This window comes from Phoca vitulina, unplaced genomic scaffold (genome assembly GCF_004348235.1).
Source record: "Phoca vitulina isolate PV1807 unplaced genomic scaffold, GSC_HSeal_1.0 scaffold21, whole genome shotgun sequence".
Taxonomy (NCBI): Eukaryota; Metazoa; Chordata; class Mammalia; order Carnivora; family Phocidae; genus Phoca; species Phoca vitulina.
The window spans coordinates 31,252,379-31,266,892 of NW_022589724.1; the positions used below are offsets into that span (position 1 = coordinate 31,252,379).

Consider the following 14,514-nt stretch of genomic DNA (forward strand, 5'->3'; position numbering starts at 1 on the left):
AGCCACCCCCCGCCCAGTAACTGTGGAGGGGCCCCTGCCTCCAGACGCGCGCTGGTGGTAGAGCGGCCCGCCTTGGCCCTCGGCGCGGGAGGCTGGCTGGAGTCGTGTAGCAAGGGCCAAAGAACCGGGGTTCCCTCGGACGTGCTGGGTTGTGTGGCCTGAGTGAGGGGCCCCTGAGCGGGCACGGCCCTGCACACAGACACATCACCCGGCAAGAGGCCCAAGGAGCCGTGCCGCATGGATCCGGTTGTCCGTGCAGCTCTGTGCACCCTCGGGGGCCGTTGCCAGCCCGTAATGGTTATTTACACCTCCGGAATAACGGGGTACAGAGCGGCAGGCGAGCGCGCAGCCTGCTTAAACACACCCTCTCTAAGAGCTCTGATCGTTGCAGCTGCGGTCCCCATAAATCCAGGAGAAACACCCTGTCAGCTCAGCAAACGCCACCGTCCCTTGCGTGGGGAGGGGAGGCGGATGCCAGCCCCGCAAAGGCCGGTTGGCCCGCCCTCCCGCGGGAGGAAGAGCCGGTGGGGCGCTGCCCTGCTGGCTGGCTCGCCGCTGGGAAAGCGCAGGCCGCCCGCAGCCGAGGTCCCACGGGTCCCACGGCAGCCCGGCCTTCTAGCGGCCGGGAAGGCCGGGCCAGCCGTCCCACCTGATCCCTGCTGTGCGGTGGCCGACGGTGAGGACGAGGGCAGAGGCAGAGCTTAGGCGGGCGGCGCTGGGGGCTGGCATGGCCGGAGGAGGCATGAGCCATCCTGGATGTGCTGCGCCGGGCCGGGCCCGGGCCACGTGGTTAGAAAGCGCCAGCATCTGTGGCCTCGAGGTCCTGGTCGTCCCCGAGCAGTCCTTCAGGACAGCGCCCGTGTCAGGATTGTCTGAGAGGCAGATTGTGCTGCCCGTCCCCCGGCCCGCGGCGTTGCCATCTCTGGGATGGGGCCAGAACCGCGTGGGGCCGGCAGGCTCCCTAGGGGGCTCATGGTGGCTTTAAAATAATTCCAGCCAGACCCAGCTGCAGGCAGGATGAGGTTGTTAAGGCGGGGACGTGGCGGGGACAGAAGTCTCCAGGATAAGGAAAGTTCCAAGAGAGTGCGTTTAGGAAAGTCACAAGGCGGACATGCACCACAGCTCGGCCACCAGGGGCTTCTGTGGCGGGCCTGCTAGATGCGCTGGGCATGAGGGCGCCTCCCGCTGCACAAACCTCCCGTGGTCTGTATTGTGGCACACTTAGCTCTTAAAGCCACAGCTTCTTGGGGTCAGACTCCGTGCCTGAGGGTCGGAAACCTGGGAGTGGCTCAGCCGGTGGCTCTGGCCCAGAGCGTCTCCGTCAGCTCGGGCTGTGTAACAAAACACCCCAGACTGGTGGCTGGGCCACGGCAGCCACGGGCTTCTCACGGCTCTGGAGGCTGGAAGCCAAGGTCGGGTGCTGGCGTGGGCGGGCCCAGGGGACAGGACAGCCTGCTTCGGGGCCGCAGACAGTCTCATTCCCGCTGCGGCCTCCTGCGGTGGAGAGAGCGGCTAGCTTTCTGGTCACTTCTTGTCAGAGCACCACCGTCACGACCTAGTCACCTCCCAAAGGCCCTGCCTCCAGACACCCTCACATTGTAGACGGGACGTCAACACCTGGACTGTGGGGGGACGCAGGCATTCGGTGGCTAGCACGGTGCTGTGTGGCCGCGGGGCTGCTCTCTGGGGAGGGCCGCTGGCCTGGGGCTGGGGGGTCTGTTCAGTTCCTGCCCCGTGGGCCCCTCCACAGGGCTGCCCGGCCGGTGGCCTCCCCCAGAGGAGTGATGGGGGCAGGCCAGAACCCGGGGCCCTCGTGCACACCGCCACCCGTGGAGTGGAAGCTGCTTCGTAGCTGCTCCGCTTCCCGTGGCTTCCCGCGTGCCATGCACGGGTCCGGGCGCCCTGACCCCTGTTCCGCAGGAGGGAATAAGGCCTCCAGAGGCTCTGCGTTCCTCCTTCAGGACGTGGATGGTGCCGGGAGACCCTCCCTGGGGCCAGACCCCACTGAGAGTGTGGCTCTGCTCTGGGTGGGAAGGAGAGATAGCCGCTCGTCCTGGACGGCGACGGTGTGTGTCTGTGAGGGTCTGCGGGGAAGATGCCCCCACTGGGGACCCTCGCCTCGGGGGATGTAGATGGGAGGACAGGCCCGTTTAGCCTCAGGTGGGAGCGTCCTGTGTGCTCAGAGCTGAGTGACCGGGGCGACCCTGCACCTCCCCTCCCTGTGCTCTGACGTGTGGCCAGGCAGGGGAGTGAAGACACCTCTCCTGGGAAAGTTCTGGCACCTTCCTGGGGTTCACCCTTCTACTTAGTAAGGTGGGGCTTGCATCCTGACCTGGGGCTAAGCGGAGAGTGACACGAGATGCTCGTGGAGGTTAAACAGACTGTCTGAGCAAGGGACTCACCGCAGCAGAGTGCTCCCTCCCTGTGCCATCCCTGGCCCTCTGTGCCTCAGTTTACCCAGTACTCCTCTAGACCGGGGAGTGGGTCAGGTTCCCTCCTCTTCTCACACTTGTGGATGTGGAGTCCTCTTACTTCTGGGTGTGATTGCCAAGGGCAGGACCGGCCATCAGCCCTCACTGTCTGAGAATTCTTCATTTTGAACGAGGAGCTGGTATCCGGGTATACCCCGGCGGAGCTGCGTTTTCTGTGGCTGGTCCTGATGCGGCTGCTTGGGGTGTCCCAGCTGGCAGGGGAGCGCGTGCTTCCGGGACTGGGGCGAGGGTTAAGTGGGAGGTCGTGAGGTGGGAGGCGCTGCCTTCCCTGGTCTGGCACGTGTCCCTCCCTCCACCTGCCCTGAGAGATGGCGCAAACCCGCTTTCTCCACGGCTGGTCTGGGCGCGCGGGAGCCGGGAGCGGGGCGGGTGGGGCGGGGGCGGCTCAGCCCCGCCAGGTGCCTCCCCTGCCCCCTCTTACTGACGTGTGCCTCTCTTCTGCTTCCCAGACGAGGAAAGGGTACCAGAAGACCGTCCTGGAGATCGACACACCCAAAGTAGAGCAAGTACCCATTGTGGACATCATGTTCAATGATTTCGGTGAAGCGTCACAGAAATTTGGATTTGAAGTGGGGCCGGCTTGCTTCCTGGGCTAGGAGCCGCGAGCCCGGCCCCCAAGAGCAACCTCGTGACCTCAGCGCGCCGTCTGCGGGCGTCCTGGACAGTGAAGGCCCCTCGTCCCTCCCCGACCTCGTCTGCGCCCGGCTCCGCACCGAGCCAGACCCCAAACCCACAGAGAGCAAAGGGAAAGAGCCGAGTCCCCCACCCCGGAGCCGAATCACATGACCTAGACGGCCCCCAGCCACCGGGCCCCACCGCTTTGTCAGCCCCGTTCCGTCCCCACCGCACGCCGCAGGGACCAGGACCGGGCCACACCTCCTGCCGCCGAGCCGGCCGATCCGACGCCTGCATGGAGAGGTCGCTGGGCCCGGGCGTGGGGCTGCAGTATTTGGAGATCACTTTTTTTTTTTTTAATTCAACTTGAAGATGTGTATTTCCCCTGACCTTCAAAAAATGTTCAGAGGCAAGCCTCGTAAAGGTCATCCCCACCCAGCCAGAGCCTCTGTTTTCAACTACACGATCCATTCATGGGCCAAATGTCATTCTGCATGTGCCTTTCCGATGGATTAAAGGTGCTTTTGTCTTTGTGAGTTTTAAGTAAATATTTGTATTGTATTGTCATAAATGTTCAGTGTCCCCGACTTTCAATCACGCATGTCAGCCTGGCTTCGGTCCCACTGGGGGGGTGGGGGAAGGGGGGGGTGTCCAGTTCTGGTGAGGAAGGGGCAGCCCCCTTCCCCACTGGCCAAGAACGTGCAATAAGGTGGAGGTCTGCCCAGGGCGGCAGGAGGGCACGCTGCCGTTTGAACAGCGGGTGCCTGGGCCCCTATTCAGATAATTTTTTGGTGAGCTCTGGATTTTTTTTTTTTTTTAATGGAGAGAAAAAAAAAAGAACTTGATGCTTTGTCTTTCCTACGTGCACTTAGATTAAATCGCGGGCATAAATTAATTTTAATTGCTTCCTTTCCCCATTTTTCTCCCCGCAGAGCCTGATGGGAGAGTGTCCAGGGCGGGGAAACCACACTTTGTGTAGATGATAATTAAATGAAAATTGGTGCTCACTTTTACACTTCTCCTTTGTGGTGCTATCTGTTTTAAGATCTCCTTGAAAGGAGACCCTGGGGTCACCTGGCCGTGCCTCTTCCTCCCGCCTCTCTCGGTCCTGGTCTCTGCTTCCACGGGGCGCGGGTCTCTGCCCAGGATGGAGAGGTAGATGCTCGCCACCTTCCTTCCCGCTGGGCCCACGTGCTTTTGCGCTCCCAGGTTGCTGCGAGGCCCGTTGCCAGTGTAGATTGTGCTTCTGTGATTTGAAAACACACACACGCACACATATAAGATGCTGCCCGCTCTGTCCGTGGTGTGCTGATGAGCAGGTCGTCTTCAGTTTGCTGAATGTTTGGTGCTAATTTCTGTGTTTGTGCTCAGCACTGAGCTAAAGCTGCGTGTGCAGACGGGGAGATGTGCAATGAACTCTGGGGGTCTCTCCGGAGCTTCTGCCCCCCACGAGCAATTTGGAGTTCCACCCGCAAGTGTCCTGGGCGTCGGCCTCAGCCACCCTGGAGCTCTGGGCTGGCGGGGCTTCTCCGCAAGTGAGGGCCAGGGGGCTGCCTTCTGTGGGCAGACGGCCTGATGGACCGGCCAGGAAGGGCCACCCCCTCACTGTGAAAAGCTGCCCTTGTGCAATGCCCTTTCCTTCCATGCTGAGGGGAACAGGCAGGGCCCCGAGGCCCTGCTCAGCCCCCTTGGGGGCCGCTGTGACCGACGGTTCTGGTGCTGTCCTCTGCCTGCCCTGCCCGCTGGGCCCTGCTTCCCGCTGGGGAGACCACCGCAGAGCCCCCCCCGCCGGGGCATCAGGAAACCACCCACTAGGATTTTCCGCATCCCCGTGGACATGGAGTCTTGCTGTCGCCAAAGAGAAGTCTGGCTTCGAGGTTCTTTCAAGCTCAGGAGGCTGGCATGTGCCAATGACTCTCACATTTGTCTCTTCCAAAGCAAAGCCATATCTGAGGACTGCCGCGCGGTGCCCTGTGGGTGTTGTCTAGGTCATGTGATTCCGTTTTGATTCCTCGTCCCTCTCGAGTCCCCTCTTACACTGTCCTCCTCATCCTCATGGCCCCTTCAAAGCTGTTGTCATTCGTATGGAAGTCAAACGTGTCCCGTTCTCCCCAGACCACTTCGCTATGGTATATTGCAATAAAAGTACTTCTTATATTTGCAAACATTCTCCTGGTGTAATTCTTGTTCCTCTTTCTCTCTATAACTGGACACAGGCTGATGAAAAGGGAAAAACCATCAACAGAAAACCCACAGGAAAGGTTCTAGGGCATCGGGCCCTTAAAAACACAGTGTCTGATGACATGTGTCCACTGCTTAAGAACCCCATGGACGTGTTCCTGAGTCTTCTCTGTAATGGCCAGGAAGGGGCGTTTTCCAATATTTTAAACCTGTGTGACGAAAAGTCCTTGAAAGAGTTTCTCAATAAATCGAGTTGACAGTTTCCACCATAAACAGACGTGATTGGCTGTCTTCTTCAGGGCTGCAGGGCCTCCCCCGGCATGGCACCGCTCGCTGTCTGAAGCCGGTGGCCACAGAGGGCAGAGGGAGGCCGGTGCCATTCCTGGGGGGCCAAGTCTGCGGGCGCCGGTGCTGTTCCTGGGGGGCCAACTCTGCGGGCGCCTCCGCCACCCCTGGGGTTCCAGGCCTTGGCCATGTGCAGACCTCACCCTCATCCCGGGGCCCTGGCCCGCGTCCCCGAGCCTCCCCACTCTGCTGTCCAGTTGCATCTCTGGATCGCACTTCACGGCCCCTTGGAGCTCGTGGGGCTCATCCGGCCACTGGCCCCGAGCTCTCGCAGTCCGCAGCTGGGGCTCCCTCTCCGTGCCACCGGCCTCGATCCCCCGAGCGGCTGCGTCCCCAGTGGACTTGTAGGGAGTCCTCGGCCCACCTGTGAGGAATTTGCAACAGAGAGAGAACCGTGTTCGTGGTTCAAGCCACGGATATCCAGGAGTGTTGGCTGCTCCACCAAAACCTAGACCCGGTGGTTCTCAAAGTGTGGTCCTGGGATCAGCAGCATCGGCATTGTCCCCGCGGTACAGATGCAAAGTCTCGGGCCCTTGAGCATCAGATGCAAGGCCTCAGATGGCCACTACCTGCTCCCTCCTGAGCTCGACGGGCTTGGCCCCCGAAAGCCGGAAGCTCCTCTTGCAAAGCCACAGTGTGGCTGACGGCCGGGGTGGCTCCGACCATTGTTTGCCCCTGTGGCAGCTTGCAGGCAGGTTGTTCCCGAGGGAAGAAGCCGGAACTGGAAGGGCGGTGGCCAGGCCAGGTGCTCTTGACCACACTGGAAGGTGGTACAGGGAAGAGACGAGCTCTGGCAGGAGCCGGCGAGGACCCAGGACTTCGAGGGCTGGAGGAGACAAGGCTGCGTCAGGATCATCGTGGACACTGAGAAGCACTGAGGGCCAGGCCAGGCTCAGCTCAGCCATCACCGGTGGGAGCGGCACATCCTTCGCTTCAAATCCAACAGGCGGGATGCTGGTTACCCTTTGTGACAGCTGTCCTTCAGAGACCGCACCAGCCTAGCCTGAAGGCCTGGGTGGCTGGGACTTCCAGTGCCCCTCGGGCCCCAGCGGCTACACCGAGTGCCCCAGGGTGTGTGTGAGGGAGGCCTGGTGCTTTGCACTCAGCCTCAAAGGTGAGCTGACTGAGCCTGGGTGTAGAGCAGGGACTGAGAGCCGGGCCCTAAGTGAGGCCTGCCTAGGGCGAGGTCCTGCGGAGACCCCCACTTCTCTGTGCATCCTTCTTCATCCTTGAAACCTGCCAAACGAAAGCACCTGCCGCTCAGCTGGGCTAAGGGGCACGAGCCGGCAAGTGGGGACGGCCCTGAGCCCAGTGATCCTTGCAAGTGGGCATCCCCGGGACTGGACTCGGGCACCGCTCTCTTGCACCCAAGTACATCCCAATGACTCGTCAGCAAGAGCTCACTAGACCCCTGCAGCCACCGTGTCTGGACCGGCCCCCTGGAGAGGGAGTCGAGACGCGACCCCAGCTTTGACTTCGGCGTCGGGAAAGATGAGATCTTCTGGAAATGACCGTGTCCCAGCCTGGCCTCGGCTGCAGAGGGAGTTGAGGGTCCACAGCTCAGGGCCCATCCTGGGAGCCCTGTTTGTGCGTGGACCCACGGGAGCTGGGTGATAGCAGTCCTTTCCCGTTAGCGCTCTCGGAGGGCTGTGTCCGCTCTTGCCGGGCCAGGGGAAACACCTGTCGCCAGGAAGGAGCAAGCAGGTCATTGTTCATGGTCTGGAGCTGGAAACTGTTCAAGTTCCCCATTTTGAAAAGTGTCCTCAGTTCCCTTATCCCAGCCCTGCTGTCCTGAGTCAGAGGGAGGAATGTGTGAGCACCAGCCCGGCAAGAGGCCTCTGTGGCTGCCGAGCTGGGCTCCAGGGCCCCGGGCGTCGGGACATGGGTCCCTCCGTACCTGCCAGGGCCCTTGGCCTCCAAGAGCTGTGCCTGGTCCCAGCCAGCCTTGGGCAGTGCCTCCATTTGGACACTAGGGGGGTCACCTATGTGCATGGGCGTGGACACACCTGCCCGCAGAGCCGGCCTGAGCAGCCGGCCCAGGAGGGCTGGGAGCCTGTGGATATCCCGGGAGGGCCCCCACGTCTCCTGGGGCGGGGAAGAGGGGCAGCGCCCGCTCCCAGGGGCTTTCCTTCCGGGAAGGGACTTCTGCAGGAAGCACGCTCCCCCACCACCCGCCCACCGTCCTTGCCCCAACCGCCCCCCCCCGCCCCCAAGAGGTTCTAACACAAACCTTCCTACATTCGTCCGGGGAATGTGCAGTTTGCTGCCTGCCGGCCGCGGGCCACGCTCTGGGGCAGCAGAAGCAGAGTCCCGCCTGCACGGAGCTCCCGTTGTGCTGGAAACAGAAGCAGACAGAAGAGCAGGACACCTGTCGGGGGGACAAGTGCTCAGGAAACGTAAAACGCATAAGGGATCGAGGTGTACTTTTTTTCTAAGCATAAACAAAACAGGGTAAAGTGAGAGAGAAAATGGGCGCCTGTGTGTGGCGTGTGCATGTGTGTGGTGTGGGGGTGCGTGTACGTGACGTGTGATGTGGCAGGACCTGTGTTCGGCCCGCTCACCCTGGGAGCCGTGTTAGGACAGAGCCAGTGTCCACAGTCACGCAGGTGACGGGTGACCGCGTGGGGACACGCTGACAATGGTCACGGTCTGGATATTTCCAACGTGGAGTCCGCAGGGCTTGCTGAGAGGTTGGCAGTGAGCAGAACAAGGACCCCAAGGAGGACGCCGGCTCGGGGACAAGACCTCCAGTACCATGGGCAGGTGCAGGCACCTGTTTGCACGTAGAGACGCAGCTGTGGCGAGGCCAGAAGAACAGAGTGAGGACGGCTGTCTCCGTGACCCAGACTCAGATGCCACCAATGCCCAGAGCTCGGAGCCTCCGTCGGCCCATCTGTAAGATGGGACACATGACACATGAGGGTCAGCGCTGCTATGGGACCGGAGGTCCCTCAGAGCCTAAGACGGGCTGCCTGTGTCCTTGAATGGAGAAGGGGCCGAAGGGAGAGGAGGCGGGTTTCACAAATGGCCCATCGGGCAGGGGACAATGCATGGTTATCGGAGGAAACGGCCCAGTCTCCGGCCGCCACTACTGGGTGCGGGGACACGTGGGTCCTCTGCTGATGTCCACGGATGTCTGCTCACCGGAGGCTCCTCTAACCTGCCTGTCCGTTGAAATCACCTGCACCACTTCCTAGAGACGCAGACTCTATGTGGAGCCCTAGACCTTCTAAACCAGACGCCCTGGGCGTGGGAGGGGCTAGAACCCCACAGGCGCTGCGATTGGCGGGGACTTGGACCCCTGCAGGTACAGCCATGTTCATCCCACCCACCCAGACTTCTGCAGATGGAGCCCCCTCTCCGGGCCTGCCCCCCATCTGCCCTCGGCACCCCTCCCCACCTCAGCACCCCACGGCACCCTTCACAGGACAAACTGGGCCGAGCCAGTATCTGCAATGAATTCACCTACTAACAACTAACCAGTGGGATCCAAGACATCACTCCGAATAAAGTCAGAGGTGTCTATGCATAAAGTTATATACAGCTTATATACATGGATAAAATATAAATACCTAGGCAACAGATAATAGATTTAATATATAAAACATAATGCACGAGGAGGTTGCAAGAGCTTTAGCTATTATGAACCTAATGAAAGCTGTCTGGAGCATTAAAAAGTAATCACCTAGTCTGATCCAATGATCTCACAAATGAGACTTCATCATCAGGTCGATTTCAACGGAAAACAATCCGAGGGTCCCCCCAGAAGGGGTGACAAGAACCGTGGCTGCCAGGGGCCCTCTCCCCGCAGCCCCCTTCTGCTCACTGGGAGAGCTGCACACCTGCCTTTGCTGCCCCCAAACCGCTGTGCTACCCCCCAGCCTCTGCAGGCGCTGGGGTCAGGTCTTGTGCCCCAGGCAAGAAAATACCACTTCCCAGCGATCTCCCAGGAGTAAATACTTCAACAAAAGCCACATTGCACCAAACACCCTGCCTTTTTCTTTTTCCTTCCCACATTGACAAATGCTATCACGTAGGTTTGGGAGAAGTCCAGTTCGCGGGTGTATGATGGGAACTGACATGATCTCTGGTTCAAGGATCCGGCTTTCCCTTTGGGATTTTCTCAGATTCATTTAAAAGTAGGAAGCGCGACAAGGAAAACACCTTAATAGTGTATTTAGAAGACTCCAGTTTCTGGAGAGACGGACTAAGAAACCACTTTCAGCATTTGTATTATTTATTACTACCTCAAAACTACCCCAAAACTTAGAGATTCAAAACAACACACCCGTATTAGGTCACACGCCTGTGGCCAGGCATCTGGACAGAGCTCGCATGGATCCTCACTGTGGGGCCTCACAAAATGGCAGGCACGGTGCTGGCCCTGGCCGATGTCTCATCCAGAGACCTGACCAGGGAGAGATCTGCTGAGCTTGCTCCCATCGTTGGCAAGATTCGTTTCCTTGAGGGCCATTGGACTGAGGGCCCCAGGTCTTCACTGGCAGTTGGCCAGAGGCCTCTTGGGGCCTTGCATGGGGCTTTTCCAACATGGCAACGCGTCATCAAAAGCAGTTTGTCCCGTTCGGTGCGGGAGTGGGACCCAGTATTCCCGCATTAACCAGCACCCCCACACTGGCTCCGCCTGACGACCTGCTCCTTTATCCTGACACCTTGCTCTCTCAGATCCACTGAGCTCTCCTCCCCCTTCCGTACAGCTCCCACCTGAAATGCTGCGTATCTGACTCGTGGCCTTCAGTTCTCTTCTCAAATGCCACCTCTTCAGGAACAAAGAGCTTAGAAAACTCACGCTTCAGACTCCTAGTGTCTAAAAATTGGAAGATAGCTTTCATTGTATTAACTCTCCTGCCAATAGAAGCAATAGATTCTAGAGTATCTATGAAAACACAAACGATTTAAAGGCAGTGCTGAGTGACAAAAAGCAGAAACTGGATGTGGGGTAAGCCATAGAGAAGGGAGCCATGTGGGATACATGTGCCATCCCCCAACTTTCTCCTGAGGGCCCTCCCTGAACCCTGTGAGGCAGGGAGAGCTTGCTCCAGCAGAAGGAGGCTGTCTTAACAGGCTGGAGACTTGGAATCAGAGATCTAAGCTACGGGGGGGTGGGGGTGGGGCAGGCATGAGCTGGGAAATCCTGAAACCAAGGAAGCCACGCAGGGAAGCCCCCAGAGCTGGTCACGCCAGCCTCCCCTGTCTGTGGCTGACTGCTGAGGGGAGCCATGGGCCGAGCTGAGCAGAGACATCAGCACTCCCCAGTGCCCAGAGGCTCCTTGAGTTTAAGTGCATTCATTTCGATGGATCTGATGACTACGTCAGGCTTTCTGTTGAAACCTCAGGAGACCGAACCCTTGAGTAAAAGGATGATATCCCAGGACCGAAGTTATCCCCTAGGATTAGGGACAGAAGAGGGCCACCCTAACAAACCCGGGCCCAGAGTGCCAGCACAGAGCTGAGCTCTCTTCTGAGAAACAGCACAGAGTCCTGAGTCTCTGCAACATCGTGTCCACAATGTCTCGCATAGGATCAAGGTTTACTAGACACACAGGAGAAGGAAAATGTGACCCATGACCAAGAGGGAAAATCAATGGAAACAACTTCATGGTGTCTCAGATGTTGGAATTTACAGACACGGAATACAGAATAAGTAGATAAATGTCATATAATATATAAGAAAAGATGGATGTCATGGCTGAAGAAGTGAGGGATTTTAAAAGAGATAAGGAAACTAAGAAATGAACCAATGGTAAATATTAGAAATAAAAAATTGTAATCTCTGAAATACAAAAAATCATTGAATGGACACTACAACTCTGAAAACATGTTGTTGCTTTACCCAAACCGAAGCGTGGAAGACAAGGCTTTGTAAAAACTGAACAAAAGCTTAATTAACGGGAAGGTACCAAGCGTCCTTGCAAGAAGAGTATAGGTGCTGCCGAAAGCAGAGAGGGGGAAGGAGGCGGAAGAATATATGAAGAAATGTTAGCCCCGAATGTCTACATTCAATCAATAGCCTGAATCTCCAGATCCAAGAACTCCGTGAAGCCCATGAGGGGCAATAGAAGGAAAATCACCCCCAGACAGGCTGCTAGAAACTGCAGGGGACGAGAGACAGGAGAAGCAGGCAGCAGGGACGCAGTGCAGGCCAGACCAGAATGGGGGTGGTGGTGGGTGTGGGGGACTTCTCCTGGTGGCAGAGGGCAGAGGGCAGAGGGCAAAGGGCAGCGGAAGGATGTCCAGAGGTGCTGAGAGGCAGAAATTCTTCACTTAGAATACAATTCTCACAAAACTAGGATTCATAAGTGAAGGTGAAGTAAGGAGACTTCCAGACAATCGAAAGCAGAGGAAATGTGCTGCCTGCAGACCCACATTCCCCGAAACGAGGAAGGAAGTTATTCCAGCAGATGGGAAATCATTCCAAGTGGAAATGCAGATCCTGAGGAAGAAATGGAGAGCAGCAGAGATGGTAAATATGTATAAAATACTTCCCGCCACCCCTTAAAGAGGCTGTGAAAGGACAATTGAATTTTTAAGATACAAATAATCAAAATGCATTTCAGGGGCTCATAACATATGTAGCAGCAAAATCCATAACAACTACAGGGAAAGGATTGTGGGACGTTCATACGTGAATTGTGACCTGGCGTGCCGGTCACCCGAGGGGGACAGTGATGATGTGAGCTGCATTGCGTGATTCCCCGCACAACCACTGAATGTCACACAAAGAGGTAGAGCCAAAGAGTCAAGGCAGAGAGAGTGTGAAACACCGAGAAAGCCAGGTCAACCCAACGAGACGAGGCAAGAGAGAACAACGATGGGGTGGCAGGTGAAGAGCAAGATGGTAGACACAGCTCGACCACGTCGAGGGTTGCGCTGAGCGGCACGAAGGAGAAACCAGGATCCCGTGATATGCCGCTTACGAAAACTGCATCTCCAGGGGACAATCAGGATGCAAGTCAGTGAATGAGTGGAAAAGCATCACGATGCAAACAGTGACCTTGAAAATGCACTCTCTGGGGAGTGTCAGGCCTTTGTCCTGGGGGCTCAGCAACACCCACTCCCCCACCCCCGCCGCTTCACATAACCAGGCTGCCTCCTTCAGTGTTCCCGGTGCTCGGACGGGGCCGCAGTACCCAGCCGCCCGAGGACACAGGGAGGGAGGGAGGCACATGCCCCCCAGTCTGAAGCCGCCCCCGCGGGGTCCTCCGAGCTTGGCTGGAGTGAAGATGACCCTTCGGAGAGGGTCCACACGTGGAAGGTGGCCGAGACGGCCGGTGGAGGAGATGTGGGTCCCGGAGTCCCTGTGGGGAGGAGGGGCGCTCAGACAGGATCCCCCACAGTGGGCTGGCATCACTGCTCGGTGGGAAGCCACAGAGATTTCAGGTTTCTCCTGTTTCTGGCTGAGTCACCGTTGATGATACTCTGTGTACGCGTCCTTCGCAGCGCACATTTGTTTTCTAATTACATCATATCCTAGCACATTATTATTGTTTATTTGTTGGTCTGCTTGTTTGTGTTCTGCCTTCCCGAGTGCTTCCCGCGGTGTCCCAGGGCACAGAGCAGCGCCTGGCACATCGTAGGTGCTCACTAAACACCCCTCCTCTCTCTCGCTTGTGAGGCCGATCCAAGCCGCGTCCCCATGCTCTGGCCCGAGAAATGTCACCAACAGTGACAGACTTCCGGAATATTCTGGAGCAAGGAGAGCCCACGGCAAGGCAGCCATGAAAGGACTTCAGCTTTGATCCTCAAGCCCAGATGGGTCTTTCGCTTACTATCGAGCAGCCTTTCGGCTCCAGCAGGAGCCTCCAGAGGGGAGGTGGGACTGTCCAGTTCCTGCGCAGGGGCTTCCAATGAGCGGCGGGCAGCAAGCTGACGGAGCCCTGGACCTGGAGCCTGAGCATAGACTTCCACGCCTCTCATCGGGAGACTGGACAGAGGGTGGAGGACAGAGGGAGGCGAGGGAGTGGGGGCGCGGGCATCCACGGACTCTGGGGAGCCGGGTTCTAATACTGGTGCTCGGGTAACAGGCTGGGTGGCCCCCAGGGCAGCCTCCTTCTTTCTCTGGGCCTCAGATCCCGCATCCATGACCAGAGACGCCCTCCGAGGTGCAGCGGCAACCTGGGCCTGACCCTTGCCCTGTGGACTTAAGTCCCCTCTGTGGTGTTTCACGGCCGGGTCCTGTTTGGCCTCTTGCACGGAGATGACCACTCCTCTGGCTACCGTCTTTACAAGGGATTTGTTCAGTATGTTACAATTGTAACTTCAGAAGTCCAGTGACTTCCTTAAGCTTTTAAGTTTGATTTTCTCTGTATATAAGAGGCATGTTTTCATGACTCTCTTTGAGGGGCCTAGGAGTAATCCTTGTCCCATTGGCTGACTTAAGAAATCTCGGCTGAAATCATCATCAGCGTGTTCGCAAAATGAATATATCCCTATTTGTGTTTTAGCATTTAATTGTCTGTCATTAACGGAAGCTTCAGGGCATCAGCTAATTTTTAGAAGCCTAATCATGCAAATAGGTGAATGTGCGGACGTAGGGGTCTCTTACCTGTTTACCTCAAAGCTAAATACACAGGACTATTTCCTCCTAAAATCACCAACAGGTCCGAGACTCAAGGTCACATTTTCAGTGAGATTAGCAGGTTGTTATGCTAACAGGCCAGATTCTCTTCAATGTTGCCAACACTCAAAACACCCAGTGGCCGTGGAGGGCCTTACGCTACGATATCAGCTCGACGCATTTCGGTCCCTCGACCTGTCCACACACTGTGGGAGGACAGTCCCTGCTCGTGGAGCCAGCGGCCTGGCTGTCTGCGTCTGTCCTGCCCCGAACTTCGAGAGCAGACCCCCGAGGGACGTCCCGTTC

At 57.7% G+C, this 14,514-nt stretch overlaps 1 protein-coding gene across 2 annotated transcripts in view; it reads left to right on the forward strand.

Moving 5' to 3' along the window:
* Positions 1 to 5,272, forward strand: part of COL5A1 (collagen type V alpha 1 chain) — a 151,232-nt gene extending 145,960 nt beyond the window's left edge. For both annotated transcript variants that reach the window (XM_032418758.1, XM_032418760.1), the window contains exon 66: positions 2,942 to 5,272. In XM_032418758.1, the coding sequence (XP_032274649.1) occupies positions 2,942 to 3,088 (147 nt within the window). In that variant the 3' untranslated portion in view covers positions 3,089 to 5,272. The remainder of the gene's footprint in view (positions 1 to 2,941) is intronic.
* Positions 5,273 to 14,514: the final 9,242 nt, after the last annotated feature.